Below are 18,260 nucleotides of genomic sequence, written 5' to 3'. Positions count from 1 at the left end.
AGTTGGTAGTATTATGTATGCTATGGTATGCACACGTCCAGATATTGCTCAATCTGTAAGTGTGGTAAGTAGATACATGTCCAACCCAGGAAAGAGGCATTGGGAAGCTGTCAAGTGGATATTGAGATATCTCAAAGGAGCTTCTGGTGTTGGTCTTACCTTTCGAAAAAGTGGTACAGGTATTTCAATTCTCGGTTATGTGGATTCTGACTATGCAGGAGATCTTGACAGAAGAAGGTCCACAACTGGATACATCTTTACCCTCGTTGGCAGTGCCGTCAGTTGGAAGTCGACTTTGCAGTCGATTGTCGCTTTGTCTACGACAGAAGCAGAATACATGGCAGCAGCGGAGGCGGTAAAGGAAGCTATCTGGTTGAAAAGTTTAGTAGCGGAATTGAGTTTGGTTCAGCTGGAATCAACTCTTAGATGTGATAGTCAGAGTGCTATTCATCTAATGAAAAATCAGAGATTTCATGAGCGCACTAAACACATTGATGTCAGATTTCATTTTATTCGAGATGTTATTGATGAGGGAACTATCAAGGTCGTGAAGGTTATCACAGACGATAATGCTGCAGACATGTTGACCAAGATAGTCCCGCTCGCTAAGTTTGCACACTGCAAGGACTTGGCGGGGGTGTGCATCAACTGATGCAACTCCGAAGAGAACAGTTGCTAGGTGGAGGTGGTATGTTCAACAATGGTTTGATTCTTCTTGTTTCTTACAACGGGGTTGCCCAGTAAGCTTAGAAGTTTTGGCCAGAGTTGTTCACACGCTCGAAACGCAAACCAAGGTGGAGATTGAAAATGTTGGTTTATGTTTAGTTAACAATGGCATGCTGAAAATGTTGGTTTATGTTTAGTCAACAATGGCATGCCAATTGGAAGAGTTGGTGGAAAGAGTTGGTGTGGATGCTAGGAGGAAGCTTCCTCCTTTGATGTCACCCATGACATCAAGAGGAGGTAGTTTGATGTCAGCAATGACATCAAGAGGAGGTCTTTACCTCTATAAATAGATGCACTCCTTCACTTGTAGAAATCATCCCAAAATAATACAATACATTGTAGTGAGTAGAGAGTTAAGAGAGAAATTCTCTTAAGTGTAATTGGGAAATCTCCCCTTCCTTTGTTAATATTAAAAGGGCAATTGTTCTCTGGTGGACGAAGGATTATTTTGATCCGAACCACGTTAAATCTTGTGTTCTTTCTTTTACGTTTCCGCTAACAGCTTTATATAGATTGATGCAGTCTCTTCCTTTTGTTTCTGCTACTATGCATGGATGGACCTCCTTTGTGCCAGTTTATTGATCTCCTACAATCATTAACCAATAAAAAGCTCGGTGTCAAACTTAGAATATGATGGGGAGAAAAACTTAGAATATGATGGGGAGAAAAACTTAGAATATGAAAAAGGCTCCATATTGAAGCAATATTTTTTGATGAAAAGATTTATAAATGGCATCAAGAAGATGCAAAAAAGAAATACAAAACAGTTTGCTAGCTCCAGTACTAACAAAGTCCAAAAATTGTCAGGGAAGTTTACAGGGGTAAGAGTACTTCAGCTGTACAAAAATAAAAGACATTTAGCGCTAGGGGAAAGTTTTGGAGTTGCTATTCCATCTAAATATCTCCTATCCCTCTCATTCCATCAAAATAAGGGAGTGATACTCCATATTGAAGCATAAATAAAGCCCTGTAGAGAAGGGTAAACGGTTATAATTAATCAAATCAGTTTGTTTATGCTATACACTCAAACTGAGAGCTACAAAGTTTGTACAAATTTCATGAACAATTTCCATTCCAAGCCACTATAGTATAATCAGGATAAGTACAAACTTTGTAAATGAATGAGAAAGATTATTCCTGCCAGCTTTCCAGCTTCTGCTATAAACTTGCATACCATTTTGATGTGAGATGCTCTTAGAGTACCTGGCTCCTGAATACATCTTTTTTAAGCTGTAATTGAATACTCCCTCCGTCCCAATTTGTTTGATGCAGTTAGGATTTCGAGAGCCAAACTTCTCAATTTTGACCGCAAATTTGGCCATAGAAAATCATTAAGTTTTTTGAAATAAAACTTACATATTTGGAAACTACATAAAAGTACTATAAATCTCAAAATATTTAAAAGGTAAATGCAAAAATCTGGTCAAAGAAAAACTCGTTTGACTCTCGAAATTCGAAAGTTGCTGACTAGTTGGTTTGGGAAAGCAAGAGAGTTTGCTCTGATATTATGCTGGTTTTCCATTCCTGTCAAAATAGGAATGACGGTTCTTGATTGCTTAATCCGTAGTTGTATGTACTGACATTATTTAACCAGTAAGTGACAGTTGCTATAACAAGTACACCGGTTTTATAATTTTGCTCGATAAGAGCCATTGCTCCCAAGTTATAGGGAACCCGGAACTCAATTTCTACTAGTGCTCATGAGTAAACAGTTTATTGTTTACAATCAGCTAGAGGAATAAATATCTTTTTGTTGCAGTCTAAAAGAGAGTGCCGTCGAAGTGCTTTCTTCCGACATTTTGCTGAGTCTTTACAAGAATGTAACGGTATGGTTCACTAACTTCGTAAGTGGATTCTGATGTTAACTTGTCACAATAGCCAGAAGAGCACCACAACTTCACTTGACCTTCATCTTGCTCAGGAATGTGTGACAACTGTGCCTTTTCAAATGAGGTGAAAGAGCTGGATGTCTCAAGTACGTTGTGTTGACTTTAATAGTCATACCAATCTTCTTTTTATGTTTATGAGTTCTCTAAAGGCATGGCTTTACCTTAGTCTGTCTTTCGTAGTCTTCGGTAAGTTATGTTAGTTTTAGTTATCAACCATTTTCTTGGATTTAAGATATGTTCATTTTGATCTGACAATAAAAATGTTGATATATATATATATATATATATATATATATATATATATTAGCAATAACAGATGTTCTCTTTCTACAGTCTCCAACAAATTAACGAATATCCTAGTAGTGAATGTTTTCTGAAAAAAGCAGCTTTACTGAGTAATATACAAGCTCGCGAAACGTGAATTCTTATTTTAAATGTCCATATTTCACTTGGCTTTAGTTTTTCTTTTTTCTAGTGGACCTTAATCTGGGCATATATATGATGCAAATATTCGAGCTAAGGAAGCCTTTTCTTGTTTTTGTAAAAGGAGTTATGTTGGCTTCTTATCTAAGTCTGAATTTTATAGTAGATATACAAGGACAAAACTACATTGTTGATGCAAATCAAGAAGCTATATTAGCCTTTTGTTATTTAGCTCGTCAAAAACAAGTTCTTATATGCCCGCGGATAGGTGTGTGGACGTGTCTTCAAGTTCAAAAGGCCCAAGATTGATTTCAAGAAGTCAATGCCCTTTCCTTCTTAAAATAGGATTTAATTTATTCCTTTTAGAATAAGGATTTTCCTTTAGTAGGATTCTAGTTTCTTTTCCTTATAAAATAGGGATTTTACTTTCCTTGTCTAGTTATTTTATTTCCTTATTAGAATAGGAATTGTAGTCATCAAAGAAGAGACTCTAGGCCTATATAAAGGGTTCTCTTGCCTTGTAGAATGCAATTCACGCTTTTAAGGTTTGCCTAGCTTTACAATACAGTGTTTTTCTCTATTTTGTCTTCTTTATCCTTGTTTTTGGTTTCAAGCAAGGTGGTGATTGTCTTTATCTTGTTTTCAATTGCGTGTGGTGTTTCTTTATCACGTTAATTGATTCCAAGTAGTGACTGTAGGAACTTGTTTAGTTCTTGATCTTTCAAGAACACGTTTCTTGATCTAAATTCATTCTTTTGATGTCATATAATCTTATCTCTCATTAAATTGGTGCAGCATCGTTATTTACTTGTTTTGAACGAGTAAATAGTCTTTTTTATAGTTCAGATCGTCATCTTTCACCTCGTTTTTGAATCATTAGATTCTGAGTCCTAAAACTTGAGATACGTTGTTATTTGAAACCAGCCCACAAACCACTTTTCAATTCAAGATCTTGATCCTGGTCGGTTGTTTCTTTGTTAACTCGAAGAATCACATCAATTTGGTATCAGAGCAGCAGGTGGTGAACCTAATATGCAAGCAAGAAACGGTCGTTGGGTTCAAGAAGGTGAAAGAAGAACATCCGATCGTGACATGGAGATGGAAGAGATGAGAAGGACAATTGAACAACTACAGAGGCAACTCCAACACTACGAAAGGCAAGAACGACGTAGAAGGCCCAAGGAAGATGATGAAGGGGACTCTGATATTAACCCTTTTCATATGGCTGATGGAGATGACTCTAGTGAAAATTCGGATCCTTCTAGGAGACAACGAGACGATGAATCTGATCGCCCAAGGAGAAGGAGGAACCATACTCGAGAGAAAAGGGATGATGTGAAGGTTGATGTTCCTGATTTTGATGGAAAAGCACAAGGGGATGCGTTTATGGAGTGGTTATTGACCGTTGAACGAATCTTTGAGTTCAAGGATTATTTGAGGAGAAAAAGGTTAAGATCGTTGCCATCAAGTTTAAGGGATATGCTTCACTTTGGTGGGACAATTTGAAGCGAGAAAGAGAAAGAGAAGGTTGTGGTAAGATTCGAACTTGGGAGAAGATGAAGAGAGAACTTTGAAGACGTTTTCTTCCTTATACGTACAAACAAGAGAATTATCTTAAATTTCATAACTTTCGCCAAGGAAACCAGACCGTAGAAGACTATACTCGAGAGTTTGAATACCTCATGATTAAGTGTGATACCCGAGAACCTGAGGAACAGACTAAAGCAAGATATATTGGTGGCTTAAGGCGTGCCATCTCCGATGTTATTCCCTTACAACCTTATTGGACATTCATTGATGTACGAAAGTTTGCCATCAACATCGAGCAACAACAAAAGGAGCCAAAGAAATTATACTCCAAGAAGAATTACCCCAACCAAGGGAGTACCAGTAGTGGTAGTGGTGGAAATTCCAAGGCCATTTATAGAGGTAATTCTTCTAATTCATCTTCAAAGGGTGATGAAAAGAAACCTCAGGGGATATGACTAGGAGAAGATGTTTTAAGTGCCAAGGTTTTGGTCATGTGCAAGCTGATTGTCCCAACCGAAAGGCTGTTATGTTAGTTGATGAAGAAAATGATTCCAGTCACGAAGACAACCAGCTAATTGAGGAAGATGAGGATGCCTATGTAGAACCTGATGAAGGTGATATGCTTGTTATTCAGAGGATCTTACATGCTGAACATAAAGATGAAGAATCATCGCAACGAGAGGCCCTTCTCCACACTAGGTGTACATCACATGGCAAGGTATGTTCAGTGATAATCGATGGTGGAAGTTGCACTAATGTTGTTTCAGAAGAAATGGTGACTAAATTGGATTTGGAAACTGAGGTACACCCCAAACCTTACAAAGTCGGGTGGCTGCAATATGGTGGAGGTATGAAAGTCACTAAAAGATGATTGGTCTCTTTTTCTATTGGTAAGATCTATAAAAGCCAAATTTGGTGTGATGCGGTAAAGATGAATGCTTGCCTTTTATTACTTGGAAGACCATGGCAATATGATAAGCGTGCTTTTTATGATGGATACCGTAACACCTATTCATTCATAATTGATGGACATAAGATCATTTTGACACCATTGCACCCAAAAGAACTTTCAAAGAAGGCAAAAACCATGTCTGATACGCTAATGACCACATCACAGATTATTGGCCACATCAATAAAGGAGAGCCATTGTACATAGCAGTAGCCATGGAAGACTCACAAGATGAGGAGCATGAGTTAGATACACGAGCCAAGAAGTTACTTGCTAAGTTTAAGTGTGATCTCGGTAGATGTTCCATTAGAACTTCCACCCATGCGCGATATTCAACATCAAATTGACCTTATACCCGGAGCATTGTTGCCAAACAAAGCAGCTTATAGGATAAATCCTACACAACAAGCTGAACTCTAAAGGCAAGTCGAAGAGCTATTTGAGAGGGGTTTAATAAGGGAGAGCCTTAGTTCATGTGTCGTGCCTGCTTTGCTTGTTCCTAAGAAAAATGGCACTTGGAGGATGTGTGTTGACAGTCGAGCAATCAACAAAATCACTATCAAGTATCGCTTCCCAATCCCAAGGTTAGATGATCTATTTGACCAATTACATGGTTCTAAGATCTTTTCAAAGATTGATTTGAAGAGTGGGTACCACCAGATTCGTATGAGAGAAGGTGATGAATGGAAGACTGCCTTCAAGACTAGCCAAGGCTTGTATGAATGGTTGGTAATGTCTTTTGGTTTGTCGAATGCTTTTAGTACATTCATGAGGCTTATGACTCATGTGTTTAGACCATTCATTGGGAAGTTTGTTGTTGTCTACTTTGATGATATCCTAATTTATAGCAAAGAGGAAGTTGAACATGGAAAGCATTTGGAGAAGGTTTTTGAAACCTTAAGGAGAGAGAAGCTATATGCACAACTCAAGAAGTGCATCTTTTATACTAACAATGTTTGCTTTCTTGGTTACATTGTAACTAGGTGTTGGTGTCGGAGGAGTTCTTAGCCAGGAAGGTAAACTCGTGGCTTATTTTAACGAGAAGCTAAGTGGATCTAAATTGAAGTACTCCACCTATGAAAAAGAGTTCTATGCTATTGTTCGTGTGTTGCAGCATTGGAGTCATTATTTATTACCAAGTGATTTTGTGCTATATGTCATGGGCTGCTTTCCAGACACGCCCCATGACCCCTTGGCTGCGCCCCATGGCGGCCTAGCAAGCCTCACAATGCCTAGCGCCATGGTCGGCCCCGTGGTCTTGGTTGCGCCAAGTGACAAGCGCGCATGCGCCTCTGTCGCCCCACCGATGCCTCTCGCCAGTGCCCAGCGGCTGGCCAATGACAACAGCGCCGCGCGCACTGACAATGCCGCGCGCGCAGATCCTGATGCCTCGCCAGCGCCCAGCTGCAGGCCCATTCCAGCAGCGCCTCGCGCACAGACCCTGATGCCAAGCACCAGCGCCCAGCCTCAGGCCAACACAACAAGTGTCGAGCGTGCCCACAGCACCGCGCGCGCAGACCCTGACCCGCAAAACAAAGTTGCTGCCATCGGACTTGGTTCTACATTGTAATAAACTAAGTCCTTTTCATTGTAATTATAGGCTAGTTTACATCATTTTCATTCAGTGTGCTTCTACAGCTTTATTAGGACTAGTCATGTAACTTTGGTTTATTTTTTTTAAGTATTATTAGGGGGATCAAACAATCAAACATTTTTCTGTACTGGTGTCTCTCCCCCTCGACACCGCATCTTTTGTAATCAGCATTTCATTCATCAATAAAATCATCATCATCATTCAAAACCCAATTCTCTCTCAGCTTCCGCAATTGCTCGTGACATTGGTTTTCCCGCACGACACTGACAATCTAGTGTAGCGTGCGGAGGGAACCTCATTGGTGGACAGCAATCGCACTGATATCGGTTGCTTAACCTTACGTTGCCCTTCCAAAGAACATCAGGAAGGTGTTGCGTAACAATTGGTATCAGAGCGTAGGCTCGACATCGGATGAGGGAACACATTTGCCATCATCACCATTTCTGACCATGGTGAATCATGGGGAGCGCCTAGCATCCCTAGAAGAGACGGTTGACCGATTACGACCCATCGTGGATACGGTGCCTGATCAAAACAACAACCTAGTGCAAAGGTTGGACGACCTGGACCGCCGAATGCGGCAGACAGAAAATGACATTGCAAACATCAGTCGTGACTCTGAGGATGACCGACAAACGGCAGCCATTGAAACTGCCAATATTCATGGCAAATTTGAGGACCTCCAACAGGAGCGTGCCGACGATTTAGCCCATCGGCAACAAGAGGCAGACAGACTAACTGCCATGCAGCAAACCATAGACGACTTGACAGGCAAGCTCAATGTTGTCAATGCTGCCCTACAGAGCCTACTTCGAGGAGGTGACAACCACATCAGGGGTGCAGCAAACCTCACCCCCATTCCGCAAAAGCTTAAGATACCGGAGCCAAAGCCATACGACGGATCCCGAGATGCTAAAGAAGTGAAAAATTTCATCTTCGACATCGAACAATACTTTGATGACGTGGGCCATTTGGAAGAATCCAAAAGGGTAGCAACTGCTGCCATGTATCTTCAGGGCGATGCCAAATTTTGGTGGCGGGTCAAATATGAAGCCATCAAGGCCGGTGAAGATACTCTCTAGACATGGGATGAATTGAAGGTAGCACTATGCCTGCAGTTCTTCTCCGAAAATGTGGAATACAACGCAAGGAGAAAGCTACGGGAGCTCCGCCACACCAGATCAGTGCGGGAGTACGTGCGGTAATTCTCCGCACTCATGCTAAACAAACGCGACATGGGGGACAAAGACAAACTCTTCACATTCATAGAAGGTTTGAAACGTCATGCCCGTATGGAACTACAGAGACAACGGGTAGACACCCTGCCCAAGGCCATTCAAGTTGCAGAATGTCTTGGCGATTATCATTTGGGAACTCAGAACGATAGACCCCAGCCGTCTGTCCGAGGGGGATTCAACGGGAACCATCCCAGCAATGGTGGCCCAAGCAAAAGTGGGGGAGATCGGAGCGCATCCAAAACTAAGACTCCTCCCTCCAGCAGCAACAGTGTTGCATCCATCAACAACAATCAGGGGAGAAAGCCTCCCTCAGAATGCCGTCATTGCGGCGGGGCACATTGGAACAATGAATGCCCAAACATAAAGGTCAATGCTCATCAGACTGTCGAGGACGAGTCAGATGCATCAGAATCAGACCAGGTAGGCGCCTTCAATGCAATTGTTGGCTCTTTCCCACATGCCTTAGCGGGGACCAGTGCATGTCCTCCTAAGAAAATCTCAACCCCAATCACCAAGAAAGGGAAGGAAAAGATGGACGAGAGGCCTCCTAAAATGGCGAGGACCCTAATGTTCGTCGAATTGAAAGTGAACGGCAAGCCCCTTCACGCATTGATAGACACGGGTGCTACCCACAACTACTTGGCTTCAACTCAAGTAGAGCGCCTGGGTCTTGTTGTGCAAAAGAGCAAAGGTCGCGTTAAGGCCATCAACTCGCCACCCCAGGCATTGGGTGGAACAACTACAGATGTCCCAGTGTAACTTGGCCCATACAAAGGAAGCATCGACCTGCGCATCGCAATCATAGATGACTTCGACATGATAGTGGGTTTGGAGTTCATGAGGCAGACCAACATCATACCAGTACCATATGCCAACATGCTCCTGATGTTGGGAGAAGACGGGGCCAAACCCTGCACCATACCATGCTTTCCCATAAAGATGGCCGCTGAAAACATCTCGGCCATGCAGTTGGAGAAGGTAGTCAACAGACCCGAACCATTGGTTCCGGCTACCCTTCGCAGCAACAATCAGCCATCATGTCATCGGCCTCAAAAGACTGGTGACGCTCCTCAGCGTGTGAAGACTTGTCAGCCATGCCACAAGGACAAGTCGGATCACTCATCACAGACGGGACCCTTGCAGCCATTACATGTCCCTCAGAGACCATGGGAAAGTGTTTCCCTCAGGTTCATCACGGGATTGCCCCAAGTCGGTAATCTTGCATCCATCTTGGTTGTCATAGATCAATTTTCAAACTATGCAACCTTTATTGCAGCCCCGCAGAACATCTCAACAGAAGATACAGCTCGACTCTTCTTCTCGCACATTGTCAAACATTGGGGCCTGCCCAAAGACATTGTTAGTAGGCGCGACTCACGCTTCACTAGCAACTTTTGGACCCATCTCTTCAGGTGCTTTGGGTCGACATTGAGTCACAACTCAGACATCCATCCACCATCAGATGGCCAGACAGACCGGTTCGATGACATGCTGGAGGAATATCTCCGCAACTTTGCAACCGGATCACAGAAGCATTGAGTGAAGCTCTTGGATGCTGCTCAACTGTGTTTCAATTCTCAAAAGAGCCATCATACAAACAAAAGCCCTTTTGAAATTGTTACCGGACAGCAACCGCTTCTCCTGCAAACGGTGAATGCATCAACCAGGCCGAAATCTCCTCGAGCTGCCAACTTCTCGAGCGAATGGGAGCGCAACATGGGGATAGTGCGGAGCTATCTCGTCAAAGCCCAAGAGCGGGCAAAAAGATTCACCGAACAAAATCTTTGCTTTGCCCAACATCAAACAGGGGACAAAGTAATGCTATGCATCCCAAAGCGATACTTGTTTGCAGAGAGGACCCATGACCCTCGCCTGCAACAAAAATACATCGGGCCCCTGCCCATTGAAAAACGCATTGGGAAGTCCACATACCAGGTGAAAACTCCATCCTGGTGGAAGATCCATCCAGTCTTCCATGTCAGCCGCATGAAATCATTGCATCGCTACAACAACAAGCTCAAAGAACAGAGGGGCGCAGACCTCCCATCCAACAACCACCAGAATCATCATCATCATCATCATCATAAGGCTCCGAGGACGGTGCCAACTCAGGTGGGGGAGAATGTCATGGGCCGCTTTCCAGACACGCCCCATGACCCCTGGCCGCGCCCCATGGCGGCCTAGCAAGCCTCACAATGCCTAGCGCCATGGTCAGCCCCGTGGTCTTGGCTGCGCCAAGTGACAAGCGCGCATGCGCCTCTGTCCCCCACCGATGCCTCTCGCCGGCGCCCAGTGGCTGGCCAATGACAACAGCGCCGCGCGCACTGACAATGTCGCGCGCGCAGATCCTGATGCCTCGCCAGCGCCCAGCTGCTGGCCCATTCCAGCAGCGCCTCGCGCACAGACCCTGATGCCAAGCACCGGCGCCCAGCCTTAGGCCAACACAACAAGTGTCGCGCGTGCCCACAGCACCGTGCGCGCAGACCCTGACCCGCAAGACAAAGTTGCTGCCATCGGACTTGGTTCTACATTGTAATAAACTAAGTCCTTTTCATTGTAATTATAGGCTAGTTTACATCATTTTCATTCAGTGTGCTTCTACAGCTTTATTAGGACTAGTCATGTAACTTTGGTTTATTTTTTTAAGCATTATTAGGGGGGATCAATCAATCAAACAATTTTCTGTACTGGTGTCTCTCCCCCTCGACACCGCATCTTTTGTAATCAGCATTTCATTCATCAATAAAATCATCATCATCATTCAAAACCCAATTCTCTCTCAGCTTCCGCAATTGCTCGTGACATTGGTTTTCCTGCACGACACTGACAATCTAGTGTAGCGTGCGGAGGGGATCTCATTGGCGGACAACAACCGCACTGACATCGGTTGCTTAGCCTTACGTTGCCCTTCCAAAGAACATCAGGAAGGCGTTGCGTAACATATACTCTGATCATGAGGCACTAAAGTATCGTAGTCACCAACAAAAGCTCAATGCAAGGCATGCAAAATGGGTAAAGTTCCTTCAGAATTTTCAGTTCGTAATTAAGCACAAAGCTGGAAACCTCAATCAAGTGGCTGATGCTCTTAGTAGAAGACCATGTTTACTTTCTGTGATGCAAACTAATGTATTTGGGTTCGACCATATCAAGGAGCTTTATGAAGCTGATCCAGACTTTGGAGATATTTGGAAGAGATGCTTGGAGGGTCCACAAAGAATGTTTGTAATTCGTGATGGGTTTCTTTACTATGGAAAGCAGCTTTGCATACCACAAAGCTCTTTAAGGGAGTCCATTGTGAGGGAAGCACATGAGGGTGGATTAGCTGGTCATTTTGGCCATTCTAAAACATTGAAGATGATTCAAGAAAATTTCTACTGGCCTAAATTGAACAAAGATGTGTTGAGGCTGATTGAGCGTTGTGAAACATGTAGAAAAGCAAAAATGCATGGGAGCAATAAGGGATTATATGAGCCTTTGCCAATTCCTACAACACCGTGGGAACATATTAGCATGGATTTTGTGCTTGGATTGCCAAGGAATCAAGGAGGCAAGGATGCTATCTTCGTTGTTGTTGACAGATTCTCTAAGATTGTACACTTTATCCCATGTAACAAGACAAGTGATGCAACTCATGTGGCTGTTTTGTTCTTTAACAATATTGTCAAGTTACACGGCATTCCAAGAAGCATTGTTTCTGATCGCGACACTAAGTTTCTCAGTCATTTTTGGCGTACTTTATGGGCTAAGCTTGGTACGGAGTTGAAGTATAGCTCATCTTATCACCCTCAAACAGATGGACAAACAGTGGTAGTCAATCGAAGTTTAGGTGCATTGCTAAGAAGTTTGATCAAGAAGAACATAAGAGAGTGGGAATCCTTGCTACCACATGCTGAGTTTGCTTTCAACAAGTCTGTGAATCGAACAACTGGAAAAAGTCCTTTTGAAGTGGTTTACGGTAAGAATCCTCTTGTTCCATTAGACTTGTCTCTCTTCTTAAAACCCATTATTTTAGTGGAGATGCTGATGAGAGGGTTAAGCAATTAAAAAAGTTGCATGAGAAAGTAATACAAGAGATTAAGAGACAAACAAAGGCATATAAGAAACAAGTTGATAAGAAGAGAAAACAACAATTCTTTAACGTGGGAGACTTAGTCTGGGTATACTTGAGGAAAGAAAGATTTCCTAACTAAAAGTTTCCAAAGAGTTGATGGTCCATTTCGAGTTGTTCAAAAGTTAGGTGACAATGCTTACAGATTGGATCTACCGGACGATTATGGGGTTTCACCAATATTTAATGTTGTTGACCTTGCGCCATTTATAGAGCCTTTAGACTCGAGGACGAGTCCTTTTCAACCAGGGGAGAATGATGCAAATCAAGAAGCTATGTTAGCCTTTTATTATTAGCTCGCCAAAAACAAGTTCTTGTATGCCCGCGGATAGGTGTGTGGACGTGTCTTCAAGTTCAAAAGGCCCAAGATTGATTTCAAGAAGCCAATGCCCTTTCCTTCTTAAAATAGGATTTAGTTTATTCCTTTTAGAATAAGGATTTTCCTTTAGTAGGATTCTAGTTTCTTTTCCTTATAGAATAGGGTTTTACTTTCCTTGTCTAGTTATTTTATTTCCTTATTAGAATAGGAATTGTAGTCATCAAAGAAGAGACTCTAGGCCTATATAAAGGGTTCTCTTGCCTTGTAGAATGCAATCCATGTTTTTAAGGTTTGCCTAGCTTTACAATAGAGTGTTTTTCCCTATTTTGTCTTCTTTATCCTTGTTTTTGGTTCCAAGCAAGGTGGTGATAGTCTTTATCTTGTTTTCAATTGTGTGTGGTGTTTCTTTATCACATTAATTGATTCCAAGTAGTGACTTTAGGAACTTGTTTAGTTCTTGATTCTGATCTAAATTCATTCTTTTGATATCATAGAATCCTATCTATCATTAAATTGGTGCAGCATCGTTATTTACTTGTTTTGAACGAGTAAATAGTCTTTCTTATAGTTTAGATCGTCATCTTTCACCTCGTTTTTGAATCGTTAGATTCCGAGTCCTAAAACTTGAGATACGTTGTTATTTGAAACCAGCCCACAAACCACGTTTTCGATTCAAGATCTTGATCCTGGTCGGTTGGTTCTTTGTTAACTCGAAGAATTACATCAATTGTTCTCTTCGCTCCTCTTTTTTTTTTCTTGAAATAGAAGGAGAACGGTCTTACTTACTCGAGGGGGATGAAAGATAAATAAAGGGATAGGGAGCTTTATAATAGGAGAAAGAGACGGATTGTGGTTGGTGTGTCACTAGGCTGGTAGGGAACCCGTAAGAAGGGGGATGATTGCCCTAACTCACATTAAGATCTTTGACATATCGAGTAACGCCTCTTTCTATTAGTTTTTTATTAAGCGGAAAGGGAAAAGTTATTTTCTGACCAAAAAAAAAAAAAGAAGAATCGACAACTCCAGATTCTTATTTTTAATTGTAATTTTTTATTTTTGTAGCAGTCCAATCAAGATGGATCGCCTCACATAGATCTATATTTACTTGTATTAGTAATAAATTTCCACATTGATTAAGGGAATCTAAAGTGGTGTATAAAGATTATTCGGCTATCCACTCATTACCTTACGTGTGGTTTGGTGCTCATATTTTCATATGGCATCAGATCTAAACTATGATAAGCTGGTTCATTGTCTAGTATTCATTTGGTTCTCCTTCCTTTCTAATAGGGCTAATTCTAGTTATTTTCTTCTCAGTTCATTCTTACGATTTTGGACTTCTCTATCACAATTCACAAATATTCCTGCTTATTGAATCATCGTCTAGTTATTCTCTTCTCAACTCATTCTTACGATTTTGGACTTCTCTATCATAATTCACAAATATTCAAGCTTATTGAATCATTGCCTCTACTGTTTTGGACTTTTCTCAATTAACTCCTAGCTCATTTGAGTCATCTGTTCCAAGCGTACTCTTTTTCTTGAGTCACTACGGCCTATCTCCTTTAAAAGAAATTCATGTTTGAAAGATATAAAGTCACCCGATGATTAAGGGCACTTTATCAAAAAATTAAAGAATGGTTTATAAAATCTACTCCACCAATTGACTTAGGGTTGGGTTGGATGGTCAAATTCTTTGACAACTAGCTGCACTGAAAGAAATCATAATATTTAGGATTTCTAAGCTCCATTTCTCTCTCTCTATTCTTCTTTTTTTTGTTGGAGGGTGCACAACTATTGTTGCGATTGTTCTGTACTCCAATTAAAAAAATATCATCCTTTTCAGATTTTATCATATCTACAATGCGATGTTTCAAATTTAATCTTGTTTCCCATTGGGAAGTATCTTTCTGCTTATGCTTTATTTGTGTGCAGGTCATGCAAAACTCATTGTCTCTATGCTGAAAGATATACAAGAGAATGCTCAGAGGGTCACAATGTTGCAACTGGTGGAAAAGCTAAAGGTTAACCAGAAGAACCTAGGTAAGATTCACAAAATCATGGCATTGCGAAAAATATGCTTTTCTTAGAGAAAAAGGAAGTCCAAAACAGAGTCTTGAGCAAAAGCAGTCTCAAGTATCATTAGGCCAAATCAATGCTTTATGTCAAGGGGGAAATATGGCTACTAAAAGCAGCTTTTACATGGATATACATGGATATAGATTCTGTGTCTTGTCTCCAAAGTTGGATTGTCTTCCCCCTTAGCATGAGCGTGTTCCCCTTTCGTTCATTGTCTTGGTCAATGCTTAATTGCTTATATTGGGAGCTTAATGTCGGTCTAACTGAGCAGCTTCTTTCCAAATGCAGTATTTTATTATCACTCTGCTACTTTTTGCTTTTAGTTCTCTTATTTTATTTCTGACTTTAGGGATAGCAGACAGAGAATAAAAAATTTAGCGTTCTTGGTATTTACCCAGGTTCGGATCTGAAAAAAGATGAATTGGAGCAACTTGTCATCAAGCTTATTTTGGATCATGTTCTTGTAAGGACTCTTTTTTTTTATTTTGATTTTCTTAAGTTACTCTCTTACTTTACTAACATATCAGAATAGGAACTTAACACTTCAGCGACAAATTAAATTTGAGGTAACAAATTTTCAAGTATTAAGCTGTGATCCAAGTTTTGGACAAGGGTGTAACAGATTCTAGTTTAGAGGGAAAATAGAATTAATGACGTGACCAGAAGTACAAAGCATATAAATAAAACGTTCCCTTTTCCCCTTTTGCCTTGGCAGCAGAAACAAGACAGGGAATAATGGATATGATTATATGAAAAGTGTATCCACTTCTGTCTCCTTTCCCTTTTCCTAAGTTTGAACTAACATCTTTGTGCCTTTTCCTCCATGCAGAAAGAAGAATATCAGCATACTGCCTATGCAACAAATGCTTATGTCACAGTCGGACCTCTGGCAATGCAAGTATTGCAAGGTAACTACCCTTCTTTCCAGATACGCAAATATGCAGCATCTCAACCTTCAAATAACATCCTCGTCCTACTTCTCGGGATGCACAGTATTCAACTTTATCATTTTGGTTTCTCCCTTCAGAAGTCAAGTTGATGAGAAACAGTCTCCCCCATCCCCCCCCCCTTCCCAAATTCTCTGTTGGTTCCACCTTCAATATGTGATGCGAAGTTATTGCTGATGTGTGCTACTTTGAAGTTGTGAAGTCGGTGCCTTGCACCACCACTTAGTCCAGTTTGAGGGTTTGTTCTTCTGTCAATCAATCAACCATAAGGACAACCACCTCATCTTGCACCCACTTTGTAGAAATGAATTTTTTATTTTTATTTTCTTTTTCCTAGTTGGATGCTTTCTTAATACTTAAAGGGATTGTCCTGGTTGTGAAATTTAGAAGAGTTCTGCTGATTTTTAGCCAATACAATTAGTATTGGACAATTTCTTCATTCTTTGCTTTAGCACTTGGACAATTTCATTGTTCTAGAGATGAGCAAAATGCGAATCCGATCTTTTCAGTGTTTTGGTCTGTCAAGTTTTTAGCAAAGTTTTTGCCTCATTTAGTGTTCAAGCTGAGTTTGAGCTTGGCTTGAAAGAATGCTAAGTCAAGCCCAGGCACAAAGAATTCGGCTAAGCCAGCTCTTTATCATCTCTAATTACATACACATCAAAGAAAGGAAAAGGGCTTCAAGTCATCATAGAGTCCTATAGTCATCTAACTTCCTTTTCTGGTTAACTTTCAGGTAAGAAAATTATTACGGTTGAGATGTCGACTAGACAATCAAGGACCTCGAGCAGTACGAGATCATCCAAACGAGAAAGATCATCAGGATTGGATGATAAGCTTGACGAGCTGCGAAAAGAACTCGCATCCATCCATGGGGGAATATTCGCTCATTCTGTATTATCTATGCAACAAATCAGTACCTTGACTTCAAAGAAACCAAAATCAATTGAAGAGGTACACTCCTACTGTTTTTTTCTTACAGAGTAGATGCTTTAACTTCTGACTTTCGGTGTTTCATTACTTGATTGTCTGTTATAGTTACTAAAATCTTCAGGAAAGAGGAAATTTACATTTGTTACCTCCAATTGTCTGGTTTCTCCTTTCCATTCATGTCAAAGTAATATCTATGTTGCTAAAAGGAAAATGTAGTGATTGGTACTGTTATCCACTAAACATTTATGGACCCCGCTTTTACTTCTCTCACAAAATGTTTTCTCTTACATTACTCCAAAAATTTAAGAAAAGTAGGTAATGACTTCCACAGTTTTCAACTCTTGCCATAATAATAGTGCCAAATCAAGTACAGACAAGTGTAGGAAAAATTTACTTTCTCAAAATGGATATGTATGCGGTGAAATCAGGGGAATCCATTTCCCGCCATTAAGGTATATTCGGAATGTCATGTCAGCACCACGAGGCTGTGGGATCATGATCGGGCTCCTTATCTCGAGGATCATCCGCGGCCCTGCAGAGGCTCCGAGGTTAAGGGATCTGTCCGCGACCCAGCAAAGGTTACGAAGACGGGGGACTCCCGAGCCAAGCAGCTAGAATCAATAGGCTCTAGTGTCATGTCTAGCCGTCCCATCCCCGTATCTTTACATTTAATGCACTTTGTACCTACCGTGTTCCCTCGCTTATATAAGGGGAACCCATACCACTTTGTAAAGGGCTGATGTTGCTCCATTTTCTCCACAAGTGCAATAATATCTCTCTTTTCTCCTATTTTGCTCGTTCCCACTGGCCCGAGGCCGATTTAATATTTATTGTCTTCTTACTTATTTAATGCCATATTGTGCAACATTGCCCGCAAAGAGCCTTGCTTGATCGTATCCTTAATTGTTATCCTATTCCCGGTTGCCCTCGATAGCTTGAGCTCGATCTGAATCCCGACCCCGAGGTCCTTATCGACCGGTTCTGCGCCCGGGCAACATGCCCCTTTCGGTTTGGTTACTACCTTGTTTTAGCTCGCATTCCATCGTCAAACTTCACGTTCTTAGCATCAACTGCTCTAGCAACTAGCTCAAGAATAGATCACGTATTTTTAGAATTCCATTTACAAATTTAGTTGTTGTTACCATTTTCACGGTAAACAGTTTGGCGCCCTGGGGCTAAAAATAATAGTGATTATTTTCTTGCTAGTTTCGTCACACAAACGCACGTTACCTTTCACACTTTTCTCGTCCAAAATCCTTTGATTTCAGGTTGAGATGTTCGGCTCAGTGAACAGAGTCGAGAACGACGACCTCGAAAATCATGGAGAGAACGGCGTGGCTGTCCCGGTCGCTAGAGCACCCCCGGTCCTAAAAGGTTTGGATTCGAAGAAGTTCGTACAGAGGCCCTTCCCCGAGGAAGCAGTCCCAAAGCCTATTCCTAAAATTCAGAATGCGGAACTCCCTAAGTACGACGGTACTGCTGACCCCAACGAGCACGTTACCGCTTATACCTGCGCAGTGAAAGGTA

The 18,260-nt window shown here is 41.5% G+C and overlaps 1 protein-coding gene across 2 annotated transcripts in view; it reads left to right on the top strand.

Moving 5' to 3' along the window:
* Window positions 1–18,260, top strand: part of LOC104239632 (ATP-dependent DNA helicase Q-like 2) — a 64,869-nt gene that overhangs the window by 35,248 nt on the left and 11,361 nt on the right. For both annotated transcript variants that reach the window (XM_070155415.1, XM_070155414.1), the window contains 6 exons: window positions 2,486–2,552; window positions 2,648–2,701; window positions 14,713–14,820; window positions 15,255–15,319; window positions 15,686–15,764; window positions 16,537–16,754. In XM_070155415.1, coding sequence (XP_070011516.1) covers window positions 2,486–2,552; window positions 2,648–2,701; window positions 14,713–14,820; window positions 15,255–15,319; window positions 15,686–15,764; window positions 16,537–16,754 — 591 coding nt within the window. The remainder of the gene's footprint in view (window positions 1–2,485; window positions 2,553–2,647; window positions 2,702–14,712; window positions 14,821–15,254; window positions 15,320–15,685; window positions 15,765–16,536; window positions 16,755–18,260) is intronic.

Source organism: Nicotiana sylvestris, chromosome 8, assembly GCF_000393655.2.
Source record: "Nicotiana sylvestris chromosome 8, ASM39365v2, whole genome shotgun sequence".
NCBI classification, from domain to species: Eukaryota; Viridiplantae; Streptophyta; class Magnoliopsida; order Solanales; family Solanaceae; genus Nicotiana; species Nicotiana sylvestris.
This window is presented reverse-complemented; position numbering and strand designations above follow the sequence as displayed.